The sequence below is a fragment of the Erinaceus europaeus genome, chromosome 4 (genome assembly GCF_950295315.1).
Source record: "Erinaceus europaeus chromosome 4, mEriEur2.1, whole genome shotgun sequence".
Classification (NCBI taxonomy): Eukaryota; Metazoa; Chordata; class Mammalia; order Eulipotyphla; family Erinaceidae; genus Erinaceus; species Erinaceus europaeus.
This window is the reverse complement of record NC_080165.1, coordinates 38,253,337-38,281,301: the sequence shown is the minus strand read 5'-3', so window position 1 is coordinate 38,281,301 and position 27,965 is coordinate 38,253,337. Positions and strand designations below refer to the sequence as shown.

General features: G+C 40.3%; 1 protein-coding gene across 1 annotated transcript in view; it reads right to left on the bottom strand.

The window, feature by feature from the left end:
• Positions 1-7,244: 7,244 nt before the first annotated feature.
• Positions 7,245-27,965, bottom strand: part of KIAA0319 (KIAA0319 ortholog) — a 68,038-nt gene continuing 47,317 nt past the window's right edge. Inside the window, exons 13-20 of the mRNA XM_060189297.1 lie at positions 24,032-24,183; positions 21,025-21,163; positions 19,619-19,778; positions 17,820-17,962; positions 16,150-16,272; positions 13,323-13,413; positions 11,215-11,306; positions 7,245-9,019 (exon numbers count right to left, since the gene is read on the bottom strand). Coding sequence (XP_060045280.1) covers positions 8,841-9,019; positions 11,215-11,306; positions 13,323-13,413; positions 16,150-16,272; positions 17,820-17,962; positions 19,619-19,778; positions 21,025-21,163; positions 24,032-24,183 — 1,079 coding nt within the window. The 3' untranslated portion in view covers positions 7,245-8,840. The remainder of the gene's footprint in view (positions 9,020-11,214; positions 11,307-13,322; positions 13,414-16,149; positions 16,273-17,819; positions 17,963-19,618; positions 19,779-21,024; positions 21,164-24,031; positions 24,184-27,965) is intronic.

The following is a 27,965-nucleotide window of genomic DNA, read 5'->3' as shown; positions in this document are numbered from 1 at the left end:
TTCCTCCAGTAGTTGACATTTTTTGTAAATAACAGAATGTCAAAACCAGGACATTTACATTAGTATAATAATCTTAGTACAAGCCCTGCAGTGAGTTTACCAGCTTTTACTTGTGTATATGTAGGCACAATCAATCTCACCTACAAAAGGTAGGTTTGTGTTTCGACCACCACTCTCAAGATACAGTAAATCCTTGACAGTGATTATGATTAGTAAAGTAAGTTAAGGAAGTGAAGGACAGCAATGGGGTGATTTCACTCATGAGTAGAATATAGAGAATTAAAACACATGAGCTTGAAAAAAGAAAATAAGCAAACAAAAAATATATTCAACCCTATCTCTGACTCTTGGAAACTGCTGGTTACCATTGAAGGGGGTGGTTAGAAGCACGGAACTTTGCTGTGGAATTATACCCCTATTATCTTATAATCTTGTACATCATTACTAAATCACTAATAAAATATATATTAAAAAATAAAGTAAAAGATATAGTAAGTCCTTACTTAATATTATTGGTAGGTTCTTAAAAACTTCAATACTGGGGGCTAGGATTTAGTGCACCAGGTTAAAGTGCACATGGAGTGAAGCACAAGGACGAGAGTAAGGATCCCAGTTTGAGCCCCCAGCTCCCCACCTGCAGAGGGGTCACTTCACAGGAGGTGAAGCAGGTTTGCAGATATCTTTCTCTCCCTCTCTGTCTTCCCCTCCTCTCTCAACTTCTCTCTGTCCTACCCAACAACTGCAACAACAAAAATGGAAAAGATGACCTCCAGGAGCAGTGGATTCATAATGCAGGCACCGGAAGAACTCCAGCAATAATCCTGAAGGAAAAGGAAAAAAAAAACTACATCTACATTAAACAAACTGACGTACAGTGGAGTGAGGTTCTGGACTGACATTATTTTGTTGTCATTCAAGACTCTTTCTCAAAATTACAACAAATCATTGCTGAACAAAAAGGCACTTTGATGACCTGCTATACAGAATTATTTCATCACCATCAAGATGAATAAATACGTCTCTTCTTTTAAAAAGTGTGGAGCATCATTAAGTACTCACATTACAGTATACAAGGACCCAGGTCAAGGACCTGAAGGGGGAAAGTTTCACAAGTGGTGAAGTATGGCTGCAGGTGTGTCTCTCACTCGTTCCCTCTCTACCTCCTCTTCCCCTTTCAATATCCATATCCAATAATAAACAAATATGTAATATTAAAGAGATTTTTTTTTAATGTATGGCTGGGCAGAGGTACACCAGGGAACTGAGTCAATGTCCTTGTGCACTGTAACATGCACATGAATGTTTACAGGCAAGAGATTAATGTAAGAGTCATTTAGTTAGGTGACCTAGCTGTACTAAAACCTGTTCCCTTTCTAGCTTCTTTACAAGTCTTACTTTATTGAAGTTATTAATGAATTAAATGTCTTGAAAGGAGGACATTTCTTTGAGGCAGAGAGGAATCTCCACAAATGGACATATGGTTCATTTTACAGGACATATGAGTCAATTTACAGGAGCCCCCTCAGTCTTTAAGCACTGAATGTAAAAATTGCCGTAAACAAAAATGGGCTAAAGAAGCAATTACCTTTAATTTACACAAAACAAACAAACAAACAAAGAGTATGTTCTCAGACCCCAGAAACAGCATACCAAATAACACGTGAAGCATAAAGTAACACTTACATAGAGTAAAATAGTTAATGACATAAATATAGACTTATAAAATAAAAATAATGTATGTACAGTGATTTTCACTTACCAGAATGAGGAGACAAGGAACAAACCAGGAGGCCAAGAGATGGTAATGAATGATGGAATTCTAAATTGGCTCTTGGGGGAAGGGGAGGTACAAAATAATGGGATTAGGAGTGAAAGGAAGTGCTGCTCAGTGTAGCCTAATCCATCAGGACACCTTTTACCTGCCTGAATAACTAAGGTCAAGCTATGTCAGAGGTGGGGGGCTTTGTGTAAAACACTGACTTTACTGAATACCCTCATTTATTTTTCTAAAATACAATTTTTTTTCATCAGAGCTCTGCTAAACTTTGACATCAGATGGTACTGGGGTTTGAACCCAGAATCTTTGGTGCCTCAGGCATGAAGGTCTTAATGCATAACCAATATAACCAATACGCTATGTCCCCTAACATACAATTCTGTGTAGGCACTTAAAACAGCCGGCAAATCTGCCCTGTACCCACCTGCCCTTTCAAAATTAAATTCATATTTCTCCACAATCATTGAAGCACTGTCATAGTGAAAGATCTCTCACAAGTGTTCTGAGTCCAAATCTTGGAGGACTTCACTTTCTGACAGTTCACTACTGCATCTTAATACCATCAATCACTCCCCTAGGCTTTTCTTCTGTCTTCAGATAGATTATACTAACAGATGTGCAAGACAGATCAAAATAAAGCCCAAATGTTCCAAGCCACAGTGGCTTGGTGCTCTGTGGCCCTGGGACGGCACTTCAGCAGATGCCTTTAATTAGTGAGAACAAGTATTAATTAAATTTGGCATGAAAGAGAAGCTGGTGAGACCTATTTACAAAACCCAAAATTTAACTTAACCTATTAAAAAAAAGAAAATCTAGGGCCAAGTGGTGGTGCACCTGGTTAAGTGCACACATTACAGTATTCAAGGACCTGGGTTCAAACCCTTAGTCCCCATCTGCAGGGAAAAAGTTTGCAGGTATCTCTCTGTTTCTTTCTCTCCAGCTCCCCCAACCCTCTCACTTTCACTCTGTCTCTATCCAATAGTAATTAGATTAAAAGGTTTTTTTTAAAAAATCCCCCCCCAAATACAAGTTGATTTATAGTGAGTCCTTCAGCCCCAGCACTTTAGGGAGGGAGAGACTATAAAGGATCACAAAGATATTTTATCTTGTGTGGTCTGGGAGATGGTGCAGTGGATAAAGCACTGAACTCTCAAGTTTGAGGTCCTGAGTTCAACCTCCAGCTACACATGTACCAGAGTGATGTCTGGTTCTTTCTTCTATTATTCTTCATAAATAAATAAAACCTTTTGAAATTTTTTTATCCTGGTTGTGGTGATAATTTCACTACTGTATTGTGTGACGTTAGAGTCCATTATACCTAAATACATTATTACTATTATTTTGCCTTGGCATTATTTTTTTTAGGTGTCCACAGCCCCCCCCCCCCCTCAAAGGGCCCCAAGGTTGTGGAGCAACAATGATCCCCGCGGAGGAGCGCGCATGATGGCCGGAGCAGGCGCCCTGGTCCGAGTGAGAGGTGCGAGCCTTAATGACCCCCGCACCCACCCCCCAACCTTGACCTGTAGCCGCGGTCCAGGCGCTCCGTGTCCCAACCATCACCCGATTGCATCGCGCTCTGGCTCCCCTGAGGCGGCAGAAGCGACGCTTTTTTTTTTTTTTTTTTGCCTCCAGGGTTATCTCTGGGGTTCCGTATGTGTACTGGGGTTCCATATGTGTACCACTGCTTCTTGAGGTTATTTTTTTCCCTTTTGTTGCCTTTGTTGTTCATCATTGTTGTTATTGTTGCTGTTGTTGGATATGACAGAGAAATGGAGAGAGGAGAGAGGAGGGGAAGACAGAGAGGTGGAGAGAAAGATAAAAACCTGCAGACCTGCTTCACTGTGAATCAACCTCCCTGTAGGTGGGGAGCGGGGTTCGATCGTTCGCTTAACCCACTGCGCTACCGCCCACCCCCACCCCCTTTATTATTTTTAAGTCAAAATATTAGTTGTAAGAATTTTAACCCAATCCAGTAGCTTACCAGTCAGCCACATAACAGGGAAGTAGTGTAAAGTTTGAGGGAATATCACTATATCCTTCCTAAATTCAAAGCTGAGAATGATATGGAGGAGTCACACAGATGGAATGCATAATATCAGCAGCTGCTTGACTGTTGATAAATACTAAGTGAGGGAGTATGGTTTAAGTACACTTGTTCTTTTAACCATCTTCCCTAATTGCAGGCCTCTCCAATAGAAGGTCAATTAATGTCAGAAAGCTCACTGCCCAGAACTTGTCATAGAAGACAGGCAGTTAGCATGCCTAAGTTTCTCACCCAAACTATCTTTCCACAGGAAGGATAGAGTCAGGTATATTACTTTAGGCTTCACCAAACTTCATCTGTCAAGGAATAGATGGTATGTATTTTCCGTTGGGATAGTTTATGTTCAAACTACTCATCTCTATTATGATAGCCTTCAGCAACCTTGGGCAATACACTAAATGAGTGAGTTTGCATGTGTTTCTTCAAGCCTTACTTATGGGTATTAAAATCGGAATTCATGTAGGGGAAATAGCTTAATGTATATGCAAATAACTTACATGCCTAAATTCACAGGTTCATTCCCCTGTACCACCATAAGCCAGAGCTGTGCAGTGCTTTGGTTAAAAAATAATAATAAATAGAAAAATAAAACACACACATACATATTGTTTTTCACTAGAGTACTGCTCAACTCTGGTTTATGGTGGTGCTGTGGATTGAATCTGGGATTTAAGAGGCTCAGTCATTAAAGTCTTTTTTGCATAATTATACCAGCTCCCCAGCCCCACCCCCACTTTTTTTTTTTTACCCACCTGAAAAAGTGAAATACTCTTGGTTCCCAGGTCACACCAAAACAAGCCACGGAAAATAAGGCAACTGGGAGTCGGGTGGTAGTGCAGCGGGTTAAGTGCATGTGGCATGAAGCACAAGGACCGACATAAGGAAAATAAGGCAATTAAAAGGGAAGGGAAGTGAAAGAGAGTGAGGAGACTAGGGAAAGGAAAACAAGGGAATTTCATAGTGTGGTGGGCAGGCACTTTGGTGGTGGGTGAGTAAAGTGTATACATGTTGAAGTATAAACTTCATAGCTGTTCTCCTGAAATTCTACAGTATTGTTAACCAATGGTAAATCAATAAAATTTAATTTTATAAAAAACAAGCAGGATGAGGCTGGGTGGTGGTACACTTGGTTGAGCACACATACTACAGTGTGCAAGGACCTGGGTTCAAGCCCCTGCTCCCCACCTGTAGGGGGAAAGCTTCATGAGTGATGAAGCAATGTTGTAGGTCTCTCTCCCTCTCTCTCTCTCCCTCCCTCTCTCTCTCTCTCTCTCTATATATATATATATATATATATATTTCCCGTCCCTCTCAATTTCTGACTTCTCTGTCCAGTAAATAAAAAACAAGCAGGTAGTGGGTCAGTTCGCTGACTTCTACTCAAGAGAAGTTCTTCTACAGGAAACAAAGTATTATCCTCCTGCAGTAGATAAAGCATTGGGCTCTCAAGCATGGGGTCCCAAGTTTGATTCCTGGCAGCACATGACCAAAGAAACATCTGGTTCTCTCTCTCTCTCTCCTCCTACTCTCTCATTAATTAATAAATAACTCCCCTCTTTTTTTTGAAAGATTTTATTTATTTATTAATGAGAAAGATAGGAAGAGAGAGAAAGAGCCAGACATCATTCTGGTACATGTGCTGCCAGGGCTTGAACTCAAGACCTCACATTTGAGAGTCAAGTGCTTTATCCATTGCACCACCTCCCAGACCACCCCTCCTTTTTTTTTTTTTAAAGCATCCCCTCCCCACCAAACAATAACTAGGCAGTGCAGAAAGCAAATAACTTCTTTCGATCAGTACATGTTTAATAGTAGTATGGTAGAAATGAAACTTTATTAATATATGAGGGAAAGATAATACGATAAAAATAAAATCAAGATTTAAGTCAATGTTTAAGTCATTTAAGTCAATGCTTAGTCACACACATAACGAGTAATATATTCCTCACCTTCCTCCTTGTTCACAAGGGTGACATCACAGGCCTGATATCTTTTCTTACAGATTCTTTATTACAAGCATACTTAGCTTCTCAGTGTTATGAGCTTGAATCCTTCTTCACTGAATTTAAACAATCATTAACAATAAAAAGAATTTAAACCATCAACTAAGAGTGTTCTGAACCTATGACCTTTACAAATGCCTTTTTTGCCATCCAGCAAAATTTACTTATCCCAACCTCTTAGGGCACTTGGTCTTCCAAATCTTGATAATATAAGCAACCAAGGCAGAAACTAAAGGTTGTGATTCTACTTCATACTATAATGAGAAAAGAGATACAACTGAGGGTCCATTTTCTGCTCACTAGTGTGATGGTTTTTGTTTTAGTTTTTTTCTCTTTGTTCTTGAAGTAAATGCCTCTTTTTCACTGCTCCTGGCCACATTTTCACACACACACACCGAGAGAGAGAGAGACAGAGAGAGAGGCAGAAACAGAGAGGCAGAGATAGTACAGCACCAGAGCTTCCTAAAGTGCCATAAAGAGCCCATGCAGTCCCAGGTCTCAGACCTGGGCTGTGTTCATAGTAAGGCATATGCACCACCTAGTGCTTATTTCTGATTCACACAGACTCCAAATCTTTCTGTGGTGGAAGGACCTGAAAGGTCATCTGTTAAGACTAGGGGTAGAAAAAGAAGACAAGTGGAAAAGCAGCACTTTGCAAAACAAGAGACATTACCCAGGGGTTGAGCCCAAAGGCAGACAGGGGTCATCTCTCCCTTGATTCTTTACTCTCCTCACCATCAAAAGGAAATTCTTAGTGCTAGAAACAGAAGGCCCAAAAAGCCCACCTGAATTTGCCCTTCAATCTTTGCAGACAGGAGATCTTTAGATCTTTAGGTTGTCAGGGAACAAACGGGAGAGGAAGCAGGGATTTTTGCTGCACTCCCAAATTGTATTCAAACCCCAGATGCACCATGAATTGTCTGTGACCTTAGGCAAGGTTTTAAACTTCTCTGGACCCTCACAGTTACCTGCAACATGAAAATAATAACTTTTCAAGGGTGATGAGTAGATCAATGGTATATTATAACACATATAGTCCATACACATAGCACTTAAGAAGTGATTACTTCCTTCTTCATAATACTCTAACAAACTCATACTACAACTATCATCCTCTAAACCAAAAGCTTCTGGTTTTGCACAAGCCTTGATTATGAGACAGAGTGCATTTTAACTGTATGAAGATAAATATTAGTATAAAAAGTATCTCCTTTTCCTTTTAATACTATACATAAATTCAACTTTTGACAATATAGAGAGTACAGGCATAAGCAAAGAAAGAACTTTTAAAATAAAATTATACTCCTGTACTTTCTAGTTCTGCCACTCCCCCCAAAAAGTACAATAATTAAAAAAATCAAGGTGGCCTCATTAGGATGAACACTACTAGAAATTATTAGAAAGAACAGAAAGAACTAGAAATTATTAGAAAGAACAGAAAGTACTCAAGCAGTCTGAGAGGTGGTACAGTGAATAAAGCATTAGACTCTCAAGCATGAGATCCTGAGTTCAATCCCTGGCACCACATATACCAGAGTGATGTTCTTTCTCTCTCCTCCTATCTTTCTCATTAATAAATAAATAAAATCTTTTTTTTAAAAAAAGTGCTCAAAAGCTTTCTTTTCCCCTTTTGAAAAAAAGAAGAGTTCCTGTGTGAACTCCTGTTCTCAAGATGACTTAAACTTGATTGTTTAATAGCTTGTTTCTCCTTAATATAATGAATCATAGCAAAGCAATCCTAATTTTACAGGGACCTTTGCAACAGATCTCTGTATGACCACACTTTATGCCACGGCACTGGTTGTATCTGTAATGGTCCCATCTCTTTTTCTAATCTTCCACAAAGAATACCAGGGGTACCATCCTGGCCAGTAGGCTTAGAACTGTGGGTGAATGAGGAACCAATTTAACTCCAGCTTATTGTTATGGGGTGTTGCCTTATGGCTGAGGATGGTTTAAAAGTTTTCATGTATTTAAGATAAACTTATTTAGTAGAAAAGCTTTAATACAAATATTTTTAAGTATACGAAGTGATTTGTCTAGGTCATTTATCATGGAAAATACATGGAGGGGCCCAGAGTATCAGAAGTATACAAGGCTAACTAAGATTATGTTTCTGAGTTTGGAAAAATAGACACTGGCTGAGTAGTAATCTCTATCTGTCATAGTCCAAATGCATGATCTGCCCCAATCCTCCATAAATGTGTGATAAATAATCGCTTTCATTATATTTACTGTAAACTGTGGCTACAAAGGTCTTAATGTCGTTTGTGCTTCCAAGAGAAAGGAAAGGTATAAAATACTAAAATGCTCTGGATTATGGTGGTACAGGGGATTAAACCTGGGACTTCCACAGCCTCAGGCATGTAAGCTTTTTGTATATCCATTATGTTATCTCCCCTACCCTAGAAGTTGTTTTCTAGAGAGTACAGAAGTGGTTGGCAACCAAAGCAAAAAAAAAAAGGGAAGACAGGAAACCTTGACTTTTTATGGGTGTTGTGGTCAGCAGAGAAGATCACATTGACCTCAGATAAATCATCACAGTGTAGAAGGTCATCTGAGTTTATGGGTCCTCCCAGAGAAACCATGTCTGAAAAGCTATTCTTAAAGGTAAGCAGAGCTCCTGCAAGAAACCAGCCCTCTCTCATTCCCTACTTCACTAGCTTTCCCTAAAGTTCTTTAGACAGAAACAAGTGAGAATCTATTTCAGCAGAGGCTATTTAATATTGGGTCAACTACAAAAGCACAAAACTCCTTTTAGTATTTAACTTAGCATCTTGCCCTGTCTTTATACCTACTGACAGGCATCTCAGGTAAAAGATCAGTGTTTCTATTTTGTGTCTCAAAAGCCCCAAGAAAACAAGGTCTTATAAAATATGGGGACACATAGACATCCCAGCGTGAAAAGATCACCAGTGGGCTACTTAAACAAGAGATAGTTCTGTGTTTCTAACTCCCATTGACTTGTCCTGGGCTTAATAATTCCTTTGGGGCATCCTTCTGTTTTACAATTGATTCATCTGTCTTTTGAGCAATAGTTGAAGAAAGCTCCATTCCTAATGGAGCCATTCATGGAAAACTTTGAGTTCCCTTGTTCCATTCTTTCTCTGCTGAAGATTGTGTCCTGGTCACTGTCAAACTCAGATTCAGACACCATCAGGCTGGAGTTGTGCTCGGTGCTTCGGTGCTTAATACCTAGAGAGAAGCAAAGATACATCTGAGGGAAATATATATATATATAATTTTTTTTTAACTCTTAGCTGTGTGTGTCATTCTAGTGCAAAGCATACAGCACAGCAGGAAGTTTGAATTTCCAAGCAAATACAAACAAGGGTTTTCGTGGTCAGGGAGGTGATGCAGAGGCTAAGGCACAGACTCTCAAGCATGAGGTCCTGAGTTTGATCCCCAGCAGCACATGTACCAAAGTGATGGCTGGTTCTTTCTAAATAAATTCTTTAAAAAAAAAAAAAAAAAAACAAGGGTTTTGGAATCACATCTGGGCTTGAGTCCAAATTCTGAAAATTACCAGTTGTACAAACCTGGGCAAGAAGCCTAACTTGTCTGGGCTTTTAGATTCACACATTAAATTGGGAAATATCAAAACATCTATTCCATAGGTTTACGGTGAGAAGTAAGTGAACTACAGTAGGTAAAATTCTTGCTCAGCATTGGGGACTCAGGAAGTACTCATATATGAAGTCCATTATGAGTTTGCCAGGTAGTTTTATTTTTAAGATTTACTTACATTTATCTTTATGAGAGAGGAAGAAAGTGGCCAGAACACTGCTCCACAATAAGCAGTGCAGAGATTAAAGCCAGGACCTCACATACATGTAATCCTTTGCTTTACCCATTGAGCCACCTCCCTGGCCACTGCCATAGACATGATCCCTGTTCTCAAATAATTGATAGTATTTGTGTAAGGGTATAAGACAAAGACTCATAGGGAGAAGGTTTATAATAGGCAAGAATTTTTAAAATAAATCTTTAACAAAGGAAGAAGAGATAAGCATACACTAATAAGCTGGGGTTGTTTCAGTGATGTTTCACAAAGGACAGTGTATGAAGAGTGTGGAGGATTGGGACCAGAAGACAGGAGAGGAGTAGGAAGTGTAGGAAAATATCCAGATAATACTTTAAGAAAACAGTCAGCAGTGAATGATTCATGTAGGAAGTAGTGAAAGAGGCTGAGGCCTCACAGGAAAGGATATGAATACAAAGTGAGCTTAAAGTTTGCCTTTTATCCTATCAGTAGACAAGTGACATAATCTAGCTATTGTTTTAAGATTTTAAGTGAGGCTATAGGATAGCTCACATGGTAAAGCACTTGTCCTGCTGTACAAGAGACTGGGATTGAATCCCTGACACCACATGGGAGTACCACAGCACCTGAGAACACTCCAGTGCTACAGTGTCTCCCTCTCCTTCTGTCTCTGAAATAAAAAAGAATGCAAGAGTGGGGGAACTACATGCATGAGGTCTCCAGTGCTGCCAAAAAAGAAAATAATAAAAAAAATGGGCAAGGGTAGATAGCATAATGGTTATGCAAACAGACTCTCATGGCTGAGGCTCCAAAGTCCCAGGTTCAATCCCCCAAACCAACATAAGCCAGAGTTGAGCAGTGCTCTGGTGTCTCTCTTTCTGCATCTCTCTCAAAGATAAATAAAATATTTTTTAAAATAGAGATGGTTAACATTTAAAAATGGTAATATGGGAGTCGGGCAGTAGCGCATTGGCTTAAGCGCACATGGCGCAAAGTGCAAGGACTGGCATAAGGATCCCGGTTTGAGCCCCTGGCTCCCCACCTGCAGGGGGGTTGCTTCACAAGCAGGTCTGAAGCAGGTCTGCAGGTGTCTATCTTTCTCTCCCCCATCTGTCTTCCCCTCCTCTCTCCATTTCTCTCTGTCCTATCCAACAACAATGACATCAATAATGACTACAATAAACAAAAGGCAACAAAAAGGGAATAGTTTTTTAAAATGGTAAAATTTTTAAGACAGTAAAAAAAAAAGTGCATCAAAGACTACGGTGTAAAGGACAACAAAACAGGTGGGACCTGGAAGGTGGAGGAACACTTTGCTACCTCTCTTTCTCTCCTTTTGCCAACCTCTTCCCCCCTCCCTCCAGAACTTTGGTAATAGATTTAATAGGAAATTATGCCCTTTAATCCTACAATATAGTAAGCTACTATTAAATCACTTTTGGTGCCTCAGGCATGATAGTCTCTTTGCATAACCATTATGCTAACTCCCCACCCCTTAACCTCAATTTTCCTTCCCAGTTAACTGCTGATTACTGTCTTTAGGGAATACCCTCCCCCAAGCCTCAGGCAAACAGCTAAGACTAAACTATGTAAAGGTGCCAGGAAAACATTCAGGAAACTATCTTACCATATTTGGGTCTTAGCTCCACTCTCTCCTGGTCATCCATGTTATCCAGGATTGTATACTTTGTTTTTTTCCTTATCTTAGTTCTCTTTTGTCTGAAAGAAACAATAAAAAATGACCAACAGATTCTCAGAAAGTAAACCAGGATCCAAGATTTAAGACACAAGGAGGCTGTGAAAGGATATGTTTTGCCATCCAAGTATGGAGGGTTGGCATCTTCTACAGGTGCTGTAAATGCAAGGCCAGTCTGACTAGTGGAACTAACATTCGTCATGCATCCTGAAGAAACACACTTAGGAAGGAGTAAAATGGCCACACCACTGTCATCAAATGTAATTTTCAGCTTAGTCTCAGCTGAAGAAGCCAGGAATTTTTACAACAATCTTCATTATCTATGTGTTAGTTTAGAGAGCTTTTAAGACCAAATCCTCCCCTCAGGGAAGAAGAGAAAAACAGAACAAAGCAAACAAAGCAAACAAAAAAACTTGGATAAGCATTTCCCCCTAAACTTGTACTACCCTGCAATGTCCAAGGACTCAGAAATGAAGATGACATAAAACAGCAAACAACGTATATTATAATAAATATTCCAAATTAATTATCAACCACCCTATTATCGTTCATTCTGCAGTGCATGGAAACAATTGGGTTGGTCTCATGTGCTTCAGCCTTGATCAGAGAAGAATTTGAAAACACATGAAAGCCATGGCAAGGAATGTAGAGAATGACCTGTGCTCGTCACGACACAAGGCAACTGTCTGATAAAAACAAAACAAAACAAGCAAGAAAACAAACAAAACTACTAAATTTAACACTTAGTAGCTAGGTCCCTTTGAAAAAACCATTTGAGGGGCCAGGAGATGGCACACCTGCTAAGGTACACGTACCTTAGCACATGCAAGGAACAGGGTTCATGTTCCAAGTCCCCATCTTCAGATGGGAGGCTTCACTAGCATTGATGCAGTACTGTAAGTGTCTTTTCTCTACCTCTTTTTCCTCACCTTCTCTCTCAATTTCTCTGTCTCTATCAAAGAAATCAACATTTTTTAAAAATATGAAAAAAAGAAAAAGCTATTTGATACTTCCATACTTGATGTTCACACTTGTCAGATGAGAGCAGAATAGCCCTTTTCTCATCTGGTTAATGAAAGAGCTAACTACAATAATGTAGATAAAGCACATAGAACAATTAAACACATTGGCGGGAGTCAGGCAGTAGCACAAGGGGCTAAGTGGTGGCGCGAAGTGCAAGAACTGGCAGCTCCTCACTTGCAGGGGGAGTCGCTTCACAAGCAGTGAAGTAGGTCTGCAGGTGTCTTTCTTTCCCCCTGTCTTCCCCTCCTCTCTCCATTTTGCTCTGTCCTATCCAACAACAATGACAATAATAACAACTACAACAATAAAATAATAACTACAACAATAAAAAAACAACAAGGGCAACAAAAGGAAATAAATATTTTTTAAAAACCACATTGGCAAATTAATTACATTTTCACAGTAGATGGCTAACATCACCATCTACTTGATATACATATCAAAATGCTCAGAACGTTCAAGTCCAGCGTAAGTATGGTGTCTATCAGCCAAAATGATTCTCAAAAAATTTAACCGGATGTAAGCAACTAGTACTTGTGCTTGGATTTCTTTCAACAGTCTTACTTTTGGGAAAGTAATCACAAACAAGACTAAAATAATTTGTAAGTGGTTCTGCAAAATAACTATTAATTGTGGTGTGTCCTTTTTATCCTGTCTTCTCAGGAGAGATTTCTATTGTTTACATATAGGAAATAGAACCTGATACTGTCTTTTAAGGAAGGACACGAATAACCACTTTCCTTACAAACCTCCCCACAGAGAGTTGGGCACAGAGTTCCGAGAGAATCCCACAATGAGGCAGCTTAGAGGCCCCTCAGAGGTCATCCCCATTTATGTACAGCAAAAAATGAGTGACTCACAAAGTACTTTTAAACCTAAAAAAAGTGATTTTTAAACCATAAAAAGTGACTGTAAAACAGTTTTGCAGTTTAAAACTCATGCAAAAGCTACTAAAGCTGTCCTAAATAGTTGAATGGTGTGTCTTTATTTCAAGTAAACAAATAAACAGGCCAAACCTCTTGCAGCAGTAGATGCAAAGCCAAGTTAACCCCCCTGTAAGCACTATGAAGATAAGAACCAACGCCATCACAAAGAATATATTCCATTCTGGAAAACAAGAAAACCACAGTAGACACAGTTACTTGCCATTTACAAAACAACTTTATTTGATAATTGACAGTGAACATTTCTTACATCTTGCCTGGTGGTTAGCCAAGCATAAGCAGGGTAAAATACAAATAAATTAAGATGACCTAAAACCACCCTACTTTTGTCCAACTGGCTCAGGGAACTCATAGAATATATATTTCATGCTGACTTATTTTGATAACACTAAAATTAATGAATAAATAAGTGATGCCCCTTAAATACCTATGTGTTTAAGGCACAGCAAAATATTCCAGAATCTCAAACCCCCACCCCCAATAAGGAGCTCTGGCTTGGTTTTAATTCCAAGAATAAAGTATTTAATACCAGAATAAAATATCTGTATGCCTTCCTATGACACAGAGATAATTTTCACAGAACCAGAAAGCAACTCAGAAACTATTTAATCTTCCTTCTTTCCACACCCCTGCAGAAATCCACTATCAAAAGCTTTTTTTAAAAAAAAAAAGATTTTATTTATTTATTAATGAAAAAGAAAGGAGGAGGGAGAAAGAACTAGACATCACTCTGGCACATGTGCTGCCAGGGACCGAACTCAGGACCTCATGCTTGAGAGTCCAAAGCCTTATCACTGCACCACCTCCTTGACTACCAAAAGCTTTACAACAGCAAGTTAGGGAGAGAGAGGAACCACGGGAGCAGAAACACAAGATCTAGTTCTAATAAATCTGATATGTTCTCCTAATATGGTGATCAAGTGCCTATTTTTAGATTTTTTTAGACTATGCATGGACCCATAATCTAGTGGTCAGCTTCTACTAATTTTTCAGGCAATTATGTCCATCTGGATTGTCAAGGCAAAACAGTTATTCTTTAAAATAGGCATTAAAATAAAGCTTCCTCCTCCTTCCTTTTCTTCCAAAAAGATTTAAGGCATCATTTTGGCTAGCTAAAGTAATGGCTTCAAGCTTTGTTGCCTGGTTGGCAGGCAGCCTAGAAAAGTGTTCTTGTTTATCTGATTCCATTAAGTCCACATCGCCAAAACACCACATGGAGTTAAAAAGCGATGTAGGGAAAGCCTGAAAATATGACTCAAAACAACTCCCTTAGCAGTGCTAATAGTGATCGATCAAATGTGCTGCTCTGCAAAGTGAATTTTGTGGAAAATTCTAAACTATCTCCAAAAGGCTTTGGACAGAATCTTATCATTACTTTACTGTGTGAGTTGGCTGGTTCATTTGGCTCCAGGAGAGGAAAAAATTGAGTATTTGTTGACTATAAACCCCATCGATTTGAATATTTATATTCCTTTCCCATATTTGGGAGCTACTCTCTTCCCTGATCCGGCTTTCTGGTCCTTTTTCCAGCCATGACACCATCTCCCCAGACAATAACTTAGATCCACTGGCATATCAGATTTCAGGCTCAGGGGCAAAGAGAAAAAGGAAAAAAGAAAACCAAAAAACTAGTATAGTCACAGACCCCTTGGAATTTAACTAAAATATGCCTACTAGCTACCTACAAAATGGAGGACCCCCCAACTCTTCATCTGCACTATTCCAGCCCTAAGGTTCATGATTGGTCAACAATTTGTTTGGTTTTGTATGTTAACTCTCTTGTCAACCACCAGGCTCCAGATGCTAGCAGAATGCTGACCAGACTTCCCTGGACAGACAACCCCACCAACATGTCCTGGAGCTCCGCTTCCCCAGAGCCCCACCCTACTAGTGAAAGAGAGAGGCAGGCTGGAAATATGGATCGACCTGTCAATGCCCATGTTCAGCGGGGAAGCAATTACAGAAACCAGACCTTCCACCTTCTGCATCCCACAATGACCTTGGGTCCGTACTCCCAGAGGGATAAAGAATAGGAAAGCTATCAGGGGAGGAGATGGGATACGGAGTTTTCTGGTGGTGGGAATTGTGTGAAGTTGTACCCCTCTTATCCTATGTTTTGTCAGTGTTTCCTTTTCATAAATAAAATTTTTTTTAAAAAAAGAATATTTATAGCTGTAAACCTACATAGATGTTTCTGATCTTTCAGAATGTTAGAGGATCAGCCTTCCCAAAAAAGTTCAAAATTTGTTGTTGTTGTTGTTAAGATGTGCAGAGTAGGCTTTTTCCATCTGTATCATCTTGGTATGCAGAAATAAGTTGACAGAGATACTATGAGCCTTGAGTGAATACGTTACCATCAACTTGAAGAATGCAGATTATCTAGATTTAGGGACATCTCCAGAAATAACCATTTTTATGGGAAACCCTGTTTTTAAAGTATTATTATTTATTTCATTAGTGATTTTACATCGGTTATACAATTTCAGGGGTATACTTTCACATACATATATATGTATGCACAACTCACCACACCCACCGTCAAAGTGGAGAAACCTACATTAATACAGGACAGTCATTTAGAGGCAAGGTTTCACCATACTATGCCACCCATCTCCTCCCCATCATGAGAGACCATCTTTTCTCATGTCCAGGTCCACAAAGATTCCTTAGCTCACGTTGTAAACTACTGGTTTGTTCCACTTACAATGGAATTTATAGCCATATAAATTCTCCAAACATTAGCTATAAAATTTGGTCTTTTCTCCTACTAATGTGTCTGATGTTAATTTACTTGCTTCATAAGCCTAAGAAGAACCACCCAGAGGGGTAGAGATGAGAGATTTCCCCTGTGACCAAGACAATGAGTTGTCTCAAAGCTCTTGACCACACCATGACTCACCACAGTTGCTCTCCCCATCTTGGATATAATGAAGTATTGGGTTCTCCATCCACAGCTGAGAACAAACACAGCGTTTTGTGATGGGGTCACAATGGCCATGGCCAGAGCATGTTAGAAGACAACCTGAAAAGAAGTGAGTGGGACTGAATTTACATGGAGGAAGGGAGGTTCCTGGTATCAGTTTATTGTGGATTTCTATAGCACAGGGCCTGAATAGATGCACTTTGCTGAATCAAAAGTGCCTTATAGGTATAGAGGCCTTCTAGGGAATCTCTCAGTATCGACCATCTTATTAGGAAGCAAGTGGCAGAAGAAAGGCAACACCACTCTTAACTGAAATAAAAAAGTTGCAGTTTTTTTGTTGATAGTCTAAATGCTTCTCAATTAACCTTAGTAAATACAATTTTTTAAATTTTTTTTAAAAAGTAGATCTATGTCTGTAAGAAAAGCTTTAAAAGTAAACTGACTCGTGACTTTTGTTATTGGCAAGCATGTTGCAGGAAACTTGCTGGAGTTCTGTGGGGATAGCATAATGGTTATGCAAAAGTGAGACTCTGAAGTCCCAGGTTCAATCTCAGGCACACCATAATCCAGAACCAAACAGTATTCTGGTATTAAAAAAATAATAAACTATAGAAACCTACTGAAAAAATTTCAAACAAAATAAGGCCACTGATGCTAGAGTAGACATATTCACATATCACTCCTCTTTCCATGCCAGTAGAATTTAGTCACGGTTAAGTCATGACTAATCTGTCAGGATTAGTCTGACTCTTTCGAGATGTTGCCATAGGGATTGACACGGAGAAACTATAAAGGTAATTCAATATTGAACTTAATTCCTACTTGATCTAAAAAGGCTATGAGATCTGGGTAAGATTGGAAGCAAACCATATTTCACCTCTTGTCAGAAATCTTTTGCTTTAACCTCAGTAGGAAATTATGTTTCAGGGCCAGGTAGTGGTGCAACTGGTTGAGGATACATGTTACAATGGGTAAAGAACAGGGTTCAAGCCCCCAGTCCCCAGCTGCAGAAGGAAAGCTTCACAAGTGGTAGAGTGCAGCAGGTGTCTCTCTGTTTCCCTCTTCATCTCTTTTTCTAGTTGTTGCTATCAAATAAAGATAATTGTTTTTAAAAAAGGAAATTATATATATATTTATAAATATTTATTTATTTATTCCCTTTTGTTGCCCTTGTTGTAGTTATTATTGTTGTTGTTGATGATGTAATTGTTGTTGCTGGATAGAACAGAGAGAAGTGTAGAGAGGAGGGAAAGACAGAGAGGGGGAGAGAAAGATAGACACCTGCAGACCTGCTTCACCACCTGTGAAGCAACTCCCCTGCAGGTGGGGAGCCGGGGACTTGAACTGGGATCCTTATGCTGGTCCTTGTGCTTTGTGCCACGTGCGCTTAACCCACTGCGATACTGCCCGACTTCCAGAAATTATATTTTAGTAAGATTCCACTGAATTTAGTTGATGTGCTATCTAATCCAATGGTATCCAATTCTGAATATATTTACATTACTTAAACACTAAGAAGAATAAGAGGGAAAGGAAGAAAAGAGGAGGAGGAAGGGAGGGAGTTGGGAAAGGGAACAAGGAAGAAGAAAAGGAGAAGGAAGAGAAGGAGGAGAGGGAGAAACAGAAGATAGCCATAGAGGACATACCTTCTGTGTCAATCCTCAGTACTTTGAAAAGCAAGAAATCAGCCCTCTCCCTTGAGAGCCTCCTGTGAAGATTTCGGGCTATCTCAGCAGCTTTAAAAACCTTGAAAGGTGGTCCACTCTGTACATAAAACACAATCACAGTGCTGCAGAGGAGACAATGAGAGGGGACAGCAACAAGGTCAGGCAGAGTCCCACATGACATGCCCAGTCTGGTCACCTTACTCATACAGTTAAGACTCCCACAGCTCAGAGGCTGGGTGGCGATGTTCCTGGTTGGGTGTGCACAGTATAATGCTCAAGGACTTTTATAATGTTATAAAGCCCCATCCCCACCTACAGAGGGTACACTCTCCAGTGGTGAAGCAGTGCTGCAGGCGTCTCTCTGTCTCTCTATCTCTCTATCTCCCCCTTCTCAGTTTCTGGCCATCTCTATCCAATAAATTTAAAAATATATAAATTAAGAAAAAAATACTACCAGGTAGAGCAGATAGCATAATGGTTAGGCAAACAGACTCTCATGCCTGAGGCTCCAAAGTCCCAGGTTCAATCTCCTACACCACTGTAAGTCAGAGCTGATCAGTACTCTGGTATAAAATAATAAAATAATAATAATAATAAACTACCACAGCTCTGTGACTTGTTGAAGGCATGGGGAGCAGGGAATCTGTTTCTGCAAACTGGATCTTTCAGTCCAAAAGTACAGCTGATAATATAGACAGACCTTCAGAAAAAGGAAGCAATGTGTATATGTGCGCAGAAAGACACAAATTAACCCAGCATGGTAACTTGCAGACATGTCTTTATTGTCATCATTTTGTTGAGATATAAGTTGTTTCTTGGGGGGCCAGGCGGTAGTGCAGCGGGTTAAGCACACATGGCACGAAGTGCAAAGACGAGCGTAAGGATCCCAGTTCGAGCCTCTGGCTTCCCACCTGCAAGGGGGTCGCTTCACAAGCAGTAAAGCAGGTCTGCAGATGTCTCTCTTTCTCTCCCCCTCTCTGTCCTCCCCTTTTCTCCATTTCTCTCTGTCCTATCCAACAACAAAATCAATAGTAACAACAATAATAATAACCGCAACAATGATAAAAAAATAAGGACAACAAAAGGGGGGGGGGAATGTCCTCCAGGAGAAGTGGATTTGTGGTGCAGGCACCAAGCCCCAGCAATAACCTTGGAGGTAAATAAATAAATAAATAAATAAAAGGTGAGCAAAATTTTAACACTTAAGCCAGAGCTGAGCAGTGTACTGGGAAAAGAGAGAAAGACAAAAGGGAGAAAGCAAGGAAGGAAAAAAAAAAAAAAGGATAGAGGGAAAGAGGAAAGTATCCCAGAAGACAGCAATAGTAATCAACAATCTTCTCACATTGACAAATGCTGCAGTTCCAGAGATAAGCCTGCCTCAGAGGTATCCCTTTTACCCAAGTCATTTAATTGCCTTCTAAAGATACTATAGCTAAAAACTAGGTCCCTCTGATATTTCCTAGCTCCATTCATTCAAGACATTCTCAACTGAGCCAGCAAGACAGCTCACCTGGATAGAGCACCTGCTTTCTCATGCTCCTAAGCCAGGTTTGCACCAGGTCCCTACTGCTGAGGGGGGTTTTAGTACTATAGCATCTTTCCTTCTTTCCCATTCTTTCTATTTCTGTCACTCTATCTGAAAAAGTTGGCTCAGAGTGGTGACAGAAAAAAGAAAAGAAAGAAAGAAATCTGAATCAGTAAGCATTTACACATAAGAAAACTGTAAGGAGTACGTTGGTGTCATCCTTACTGCTGCCCTTTGAGATCTTAGTCCATACCTGAGATCTGAGTGGGCCTGGATCTTCTGCACCTTGATGTCCGAGTCTAGCACATTCAGTAGCAGTGCCAGCTGCCTTACAAGGATGTCCTTCTGCTGCTCTGTCAGCTTCCCAACGCTGACCTGCAGGATTAGCTCCACCAAGTCCCTCTTCCTAGGGTCTAGAAAGAGAAGACATGGAATTTCCACTTGGAAATCACAGGCCTGACAAATGAGGACCAAGGTTTATGGAAGAATTTCAGTGAGCCCCGTGTAATTTTGACATTGGGATTTTAGGATGCAGATACATTTTTTCTAAGCAACACTAAAGCCAGTATCTGAAAGTACCTCTCTCTTTGCTTTTCCCAGTTTGTTACTTTTTAGTTTGGTTTTTTTTCTCTCTCTCTCTCCAGAAGGTAATAAGATATACTTAATCAGCACAGGACTGACTTGAAATTTTAGAACCTCACTTAAAAAAAAAAAAAGATTATTTATTTATTTATTATTGGATAGAGACAGAGAGAAATTGAAAGGGAAGGGGAGAAACATAGAAGGAGAGAGACAAAGAGACACTGGCATCCCTGCTTCATTACTCGTGAAGCTTTCCCCCTGCAGGTAGGGACCAGGGGCTTGAACCTAGGTCCTTGCGCACTGAAATATGTGCTCTGTTTTATTTTTATTTTATTTTATTTAGTTCCTTTTTTGTTGCCTTTGTTTTTTTTTAATCACTGTTGTGGTTATTACTGTTGTTATTAGTGGTGTTGTTGCCTAACAGGACAGAGAGAAATGGAGAAAGGAGGGGAAGACAGAGATGAGGAGAGAAAGATAGACACCTGCAGACCTGCTTCACCACCTGTGAAGTGATTCCCCTGCAGATGGGGAGCCGGGGGCTCGAACCAGATCCTTAAGCCAGTTCTCGAGTTTCATGACATGTGTGCTTAACCGACTGTGCTACGGCCCGACCCTTGTAATGTGTGCTCTTAACCAGGTGTGCCACCATCTGGTCCCCAGAACCTCACTTTCTTCCTCAGACTTAGTAGGAGAACATAATCCAGGTTCTGTTACTACTGCTCTGCCTGGTTTACCCTGGGCATCAGAAACACCAACATTTCTGAGCTGCCCTCCCTCAGTGCTCCCCATGGCAAACGCTAGAAAAAGAAGAAGTGCTCCCCATCAGTATTAAAGCCCTTCTCATCCCTTTACATTAGATCTACGCCTTCGATCAGGAAAACATAAGTGCTATATCCAATTCTCTTTAATGAATGATAAGGTTGAATCAGTTTCAACATAAACATCAAAGTGACTTTGGCCAAGATGTGAAGTCAGCCAGGAAGGCCTCCCACAGGCATGAAGGCCAATGGCAATGAACTGACCACTCAGATCACAGAGCTGCCCCACTACCCCAGGCACTGAAGCCCAGGAGCACACCTGGCTGCACTTCCACAGTGGTGGTGTCAGTGTCCAAGGCCCCCTGACCATCAGCTACTCGCAAGTGGAAAGTGTAGACTCCCTCTACCAGGTTGGTGAGTTGCAGGGATGCACTGCCATCAGATCCTTCAAGGACATCCTGCAAAATAATACGAAGTGATATGATTCAACTGATAGTTCCAAGTTTATGGATTTCTACTGATCCCAAACTCCAGCATACATGATTTTTGTCCCATGTATGATTTTCAGTGACAGACTGAAGGTAGTGGAAGAAGAGTCTCCGTGGATTAAGCTGACCATGTGGGTAATCCCCAGCACCTCTTCTTCAGAAAGCACCAGGAGATATACCTTCCTTAGACCTTAGTTTTTGTTGATATTTATTTATTTATTCCATTCTGTTGCCCTTGTTGTTTTATTGTTGTAGTTATTATTGCTGTTGTTTTTGGGTAGGACAGAGAGAAATGGAGAGAGGAGGGGAAGACAGAGAGGGGGAGAGAAAGACACCTGCAGACCTGCTTCACTGCCTGTGAAGTGACTCCCCTGCAGGTGGGAAGCCTGAGGCTTGAACCGGGATGCTTACACTGGTCCTTGCGCTTTGCACCACGTGTGCTTAACCTGCTGCACTACTGCCCAACTCCCGACCTTACTTTACTTTTACTTTTTTTTTTATTTTTAAAATTTCTTTATTGGGGAAATAATGTTTTACATTTGACAGTAAATGCAATAGTTTATACATGCATAACATTTCTCTGTTTTCAATATAATACAACCCCCACTAGGTCCTCTGTCATCCTTTTTGGACCTGTACTCTCCCCCCCCACCCCCATCCACCTCAGAGTCTTTTACTTTGGTGCAATATACCAACTCCAGTTCAGGTTCTACTTGTGTTTTCTCTTCTGATCTTGTTTTTCAACTTCTGCCTGAGAGTGAGATCATCCCATATTCATCCTTCTGTTTCTGACTTATTTCACTTAACATAATTTCTTCAAGCTCCATCCAAGATGAGCTGAAAATGGTGAAGTCACCATTTTTGATGGCTGAGTAGTATTCCATTGTGTATATATACCACAACTTGCTCAGCCACTCATCTGTTGTTGGACACCTGAGTTGCTTCCAGGGTTTGGCTATTATAAATTCTGCTGCTAAGAACATAGATATAAACAAATCTTTTTGGATGGGTCTGTGGGTTCCTTAGGATATAACCCCAGGAGATAGACCTTACTTTCTGGGTCAAGCTCACCACGGACTTTCAGGTAACTATCAAATTAGTAATTTTAATCAAAAGATGAAAAATAAAACACTGAGACTGTAGTAACAACCCCAAGAACAAAGCACTCTCTGAAAAGCTTTCTAGGTCTTGTCTTCAAAGATAATTGTATAGGCTGTAGATATATCTTATATGGAAGAGCACATGTCTTGCCATATTCATGACCCAAGTTTCAGCACCTCATGGGAGAAACTGTGGCACTGGAAGAAGTTGCAGTACTCTGCCTCTTTGTCTCTCTCTCTCTCTCTCTCAGAATAAAAAAGTGGCTCAGAGTGATAAAACTTTGCACTTGCAAGGTTCCAACTCCACAAAAGACAAAGATAATTTCATATTTCTCTAAAGTTGACCTTTCATACTGTATCATGTTCACCTTCTCAAATGACCCAAAGGGCCTGTATAGAAATATGTCTACTCTACAGGGCCTAAACCCAAAGAGTTAAAGATTAACTAATTCTCTTGGTACTTTAGAAAGTAAAACATGTTTCAGTTCCTACCCTGTGACCACTCCTTTGGCACATCTCTAAGAGCATATATCCTTTACTTAAGTCCTGAGCCACAACAATAATAAAGAGGTATCTAAACGTATAGCCTAAGAGGCAGAGTGATCTAATCGAGGAAAATATCCTTTAGGGATTAAAATTTTGGGTCTATCTGGCTTGGCTAAAAAATGCACTGGTTGAATACAGCCAAGTCATTTCCCATCTCTGCTTCTCACATTTTGTACTTGCAAGAGGGAAAGAGCAATCCTTCACCCATTTATTTATCTGGTATAATGTGAGGAAAAGGAAACTTTCCACTTGAACTGAAATTCAGGGCTGGCAACTGAGACACCACTAGGAATACTAGATCATGGGGAAGAGGTTCAGTACAGGGTTATCTTTCCTTTTCCCTCTGTTTCTGCCTGATTATCTATATCTATCTGAGAAAGTGGGTTTAGAGTAGTAAAGTCACTTCTATTCAAGGCTCAGGTATGAAAGAAAGGAAGGAAGGAAAGAAGGAAAGAAAGAAGGGAGGGAAGGAAGGAAGGGGGAGGGAGGGGAGAAAAAGGAGGGAGGGAGGGAAGGAGGAAAGAGCCGTAGGGAAATTGAGAATTGGAATAAGTCCCATGAGATAGCTTTGTATCAAAGTCCCTCTGGACTGTGGTTTCTGCCCTATCCAAAGTCTGATCAAGGAAAATGTCAGAAAAATCTCCATCTTTTGCTTGAATCTGGCAGTGGCCTATATCTGTCAAAAGAAATCTGGCAATATAAACCAAGAAGTATGAACAGTTCAGTGGGGAATAGGAAAGGGAGGTGGGAGCGTAACAGAGTTGTAATTATGAATTGTGTCTGCACCAAATTCATATGTGAAAATCCTAACCCTATTTGTGACTATACCTGACATAGTGCCCATTCAGAAGTAATAAAAGTCAAATGACATCAGAAGAGTAAGCCCTGATTCCGTACCAATACTGTCCCTAAAAGACACCAAAATTCTCATTCTCTCTCTCTCTCTCTCCCTTCTCTGCCATGTGAGGACCCAGCGAGAAGACAGCTGGCTGCAAGCCAGGAAGAGAAAGAACATCGACTAAGAACCAAGTGGCCAATACCTTAATTTTAGCTTTCCCAGTCTCCAGAACTGGGAGAAAAGAAATATCTGTTGTTCAAGCCAGCACGTACATGCTGCTTTACTGTGACAGCTCTGTCAACCTAATGCAGTGATAATGATAAGTGGCCTGGGAAATTCTCTTCAAGTACTCACTCCTGCTGCTGGACTCTGGCCATCCCGGATCCACTGATAGGACACAATTCCTTGGTCATCGGTAGACCTTGAACCATCCAAAGTAATGGAGTTATTGGGAAGCACAAGAACATGTCTGCCACCAGCTTGGGCTCTGGGAGGACTATTATTTTCTAAGTCAGATATAGCAAAAATGAAAGCAAAGAGATTGATTTAAAACACGGGTAATAGATGGACAGCATATTTATGACTGTTCTCTCTTATAGACACATATATTTTAAATTTCTAAGAGACATTAGTTTCTACTCGAAATACCCATAACATACAGAATTTCTGAAGGTTTTGTTTGGGCTTAGCTAGCTGTTATTTAGTAGCTTGTACACTGGGGCCTTTTCTATTTTTGAAGGAGAGAAATAAATGATTTTACTTTCAGGACACAAAAAGTGATAATATTTTGCTTCAAAATATGCTCTGATTAACTTTGAACAGACTTTTTTTTTTTCCTTATCAGAGCACTCACTGCTCAGATCTGGTTTATGGTGGTGTGAGGGATTGAATCTGGGACTTTGGAGCTTCAGGTTTGAGAGTCTCTTTTACATAATCATTATGCTACTTACCCCTGCCCCAGCTCTCATTAATTTTGTACTGGTCCAAACAATCTGACCTCAGAAATACTTTTCTTTCTACTAGTATAAAATGTTTCATGTGTAAGTACCATAAAATAAAGTGAAAACTAGAATTAAAAAAATAATCACATCTTCATCCTTTTGTTGAAGTGTTAAGCCAATACACAGTATAAGCATTACTCCTCAATAAAAAAATGCATATATATGATACAAAAAGGTAGAAAAAAAAACACTTCTGATATAACAGCCTCAGAAGAAAGGGTAGCTTGGGCCCAGGATGCAGTTGGGAGACCATTTAAGACATAATCTCAACTGGGAATTGGGGGTGATGTTGTCGAGGCAAATCCTGCTTGTTCAGATGGGGCTCTGAGATCCAACTGATGCTTCACAATTTTTCCTTGGAAACAAGTCCATCAGAAGAAAACTGAGGATGGACTAACATTGATCCGAGGGAGTAACTAACATCCTCATTAGTTAGGATGTTAGTTCTCTATTTAGGATGTTAGTTCTCCAATCTCTGTTGAGATTGCAGCAGAGATAGTTGGTGCCAGTATTCTTTTTATTTTTTGATAGGGCAGAGAGAAAATAAAGTAAGCCCAAACTCCACAGTACAACACATGCCACAGACTCTTCTTTTCACAGATAAGTTTCCACCTAGGCTCAGCCAGTCTCCCCAATGCACTGAAGATGTGTGAACCAGGGAGTGGGGTGGTAGTGCAGCAGGTTAAGTGCACGTGGCACGAAGCGCAAGGACCGGCATAAGGATCCTGGTTCAAGCACCCGGGTCCCCACCTACAGGGGAGTCACTTCACAGGTAGTGAAGCAGGTCTGCAGGTGTCTATCTTTCTCTCCCCCTCTCTGTCTCCTCATCTCTCTCAATTTCTGTGTGTCCTATAATCCAACGACAGCAACAACAACAATAATAATAACCACAACAATGATAAAACAACAAGGGCAACAAAAGGGGAAAAAAAATGGTCTCCAGGAGCAGTGGATTCGTAGTGCAGGCACCAAGCCCTTGCAATAACCCTGGAGGCAGGAAAAAAAAAAAAAAAAAAGATGCGTGAACCAGATCACCCCATGCATCTGAGGATTTATTTCCTGCCATTGTCCCACTCTGACATACAGATTACTTTGAGTTAAAAGTCCCACAAGTTGCCAGGTGGTGGTGCACCTGGTTGAGTGCACGTATTATAGTGCTCAAGGACCCAGGTTCAAGCCCCCAGTCCCCACCTGCAAGGGGAAAGCTTTGCAAGTGGTAAAGCAGTGTTGCAGTTGTCTCTCTCTCTCCCTCTCTATCACCCCCTTCCCTCTTGATTTCTGGCTGTCTCTATACAATAAATAAAGATTAAAAAAAAAAAAAAAAAAAGCCCTGCTTGTCCTGGAAGCTTAGGAGCTAATTTCTGTCCTTCATTCTTTTGCCATTGCCTTAATAAAAGAAAAGAATACTATCCCTTTTATGACAAAGAAGAATATGGGTTGGGAAGGCTCCACCCAAGAAAGTTTATCTATAAACAAGTCTCCTCGATGGAGAATCTCATCTTTGAATGGAAACCAACACTCCTTCTCATGTGAAACACCTCCCTCTCTCCTTGATGTTTCAAGTTCCCAAAGCAGGGATTTATACCTCCTCTCTCTTTTCAGATGAGAGCTTCATGAGCCCCTCTGTAAACTGCATTAAACTGAGGGGTTTTTGTTTTGTTGTTTTATTGCTGTAGTTATTACTGTTGTTGTTATTGATGTCATTGTGGTTGGATAGGACAGAGAGAAATGGAGAGAGAAGGTGAAGAGAGAGGGGGGGAGAGAAAGACAGGCCCTTGCGCTTTGAGCCACCTGTGCTTAACCTGTGGCACTAGCGCTGGACTCCCTGTTTTCCTTTTCTAACAGTTCTAACACTGGTTTGCTTACTCATCCCAGTCTGGAGAGTTTAGGAAGGTAAGGAACTTTCCCTTGTGCCTCCACAGGACCCCATGCAATGCTCAATCCATAAAACTTGAATTTTCCAATCCAATTATGTTCTTTTCTACTTCTGAGTTTTGATATACTCATGGTTTTATGATTTCCAAGATTTATCACAGTACCATACTGTAGGAAGAGAAAGGCCAGAAATGAAGAGCCTCCAAGCTCATAGTCAAATGGAAAAGAGACAGAGACATACCTAAAACAGGTGTCACTAGACTAGATTATAGATTCCACACTAGAAAACTACACTTGCAGCCCTGGATGTTGAGCAGTGGATAGAGCACTAGATTTGCACGCATGAGGTCCTAGTTCTATCCTAGGCATTGCATATGCCAGAGTAATGTTGTGGTTCTCTCTCTTTCTCTCTCTCCCTCTCTCTCTCTCTCTCATTAATAAATAAAAAATCTTGCAAATAAGAAATAAACTATATTTTAAAAAACTCAAGAAAAAAACTCCAAAGCACACTGGTATCACTTGGATATGCCAGTGGTCAGAAAAAGTGAAGCCATTAAAAGGCTGGAGGTGTGGATCAACCTGCCAAGGGCCATGTCCGGTGGAGAAGCAATTACAGAAGCCAGAACTCCTATGACTTCTGTACCCCATAAAGAATTTTGGTCCATAGTGGGGGTTGTATTGTTATATGGGAAACTGGGGAATGTTATGCATGTACAAACTATTGTATTCACTGTTGGATGTAAAACATTAATTCCCCAATAAAGAAATTTAAAAAAAAGAATTTTGGTCCATACCAAATGTTAGGGAAAGAGGACCAGAGGGTTCTGAACTCCAATTCCATCAGACCCAGAGAGAGAAGAGAAAAAAAGGAAGGACATTTGGAAATAGTAGCAGGTGTAGGTGTGACTTAGAAAGGAAGAAAAGGCAGGACCAAGAAAAAAATGGGCAAATATATGTAAATATAAACAGACAATTATAAAAATAATAGTCAGCCCATATTTGTAACCTTGGGAGAACTACTGCAGTTTCCAGTGGAGGGAATGGGGAACACACAACTCTGGAGGTGGGAATGGTGTGGAATTATACCCCTGTTAGCTCATAATTTTGTAAATCAATATTAAATAACTAATAAAATAAAGTGAAACATGCAGTCTTAAAAAACAAAAAAAGTTGGACTCCAAAATCAAATGCCAACTTTCTTGGAAAGAAAGACTAGAAGAGAGCTAATGTGGACAGAGAATGGCTTCTTGACCCAGCAGAGTTGACATCTACTATGAAGAAGTAACACACACACACACACACACACACACACACACACACACACACACACACACACACACACACACACACACACAAATTCTTGAACATTCGCAGCCTAGCTTAGGGTTCCATGAAGCTGAAAAGAAGAACAA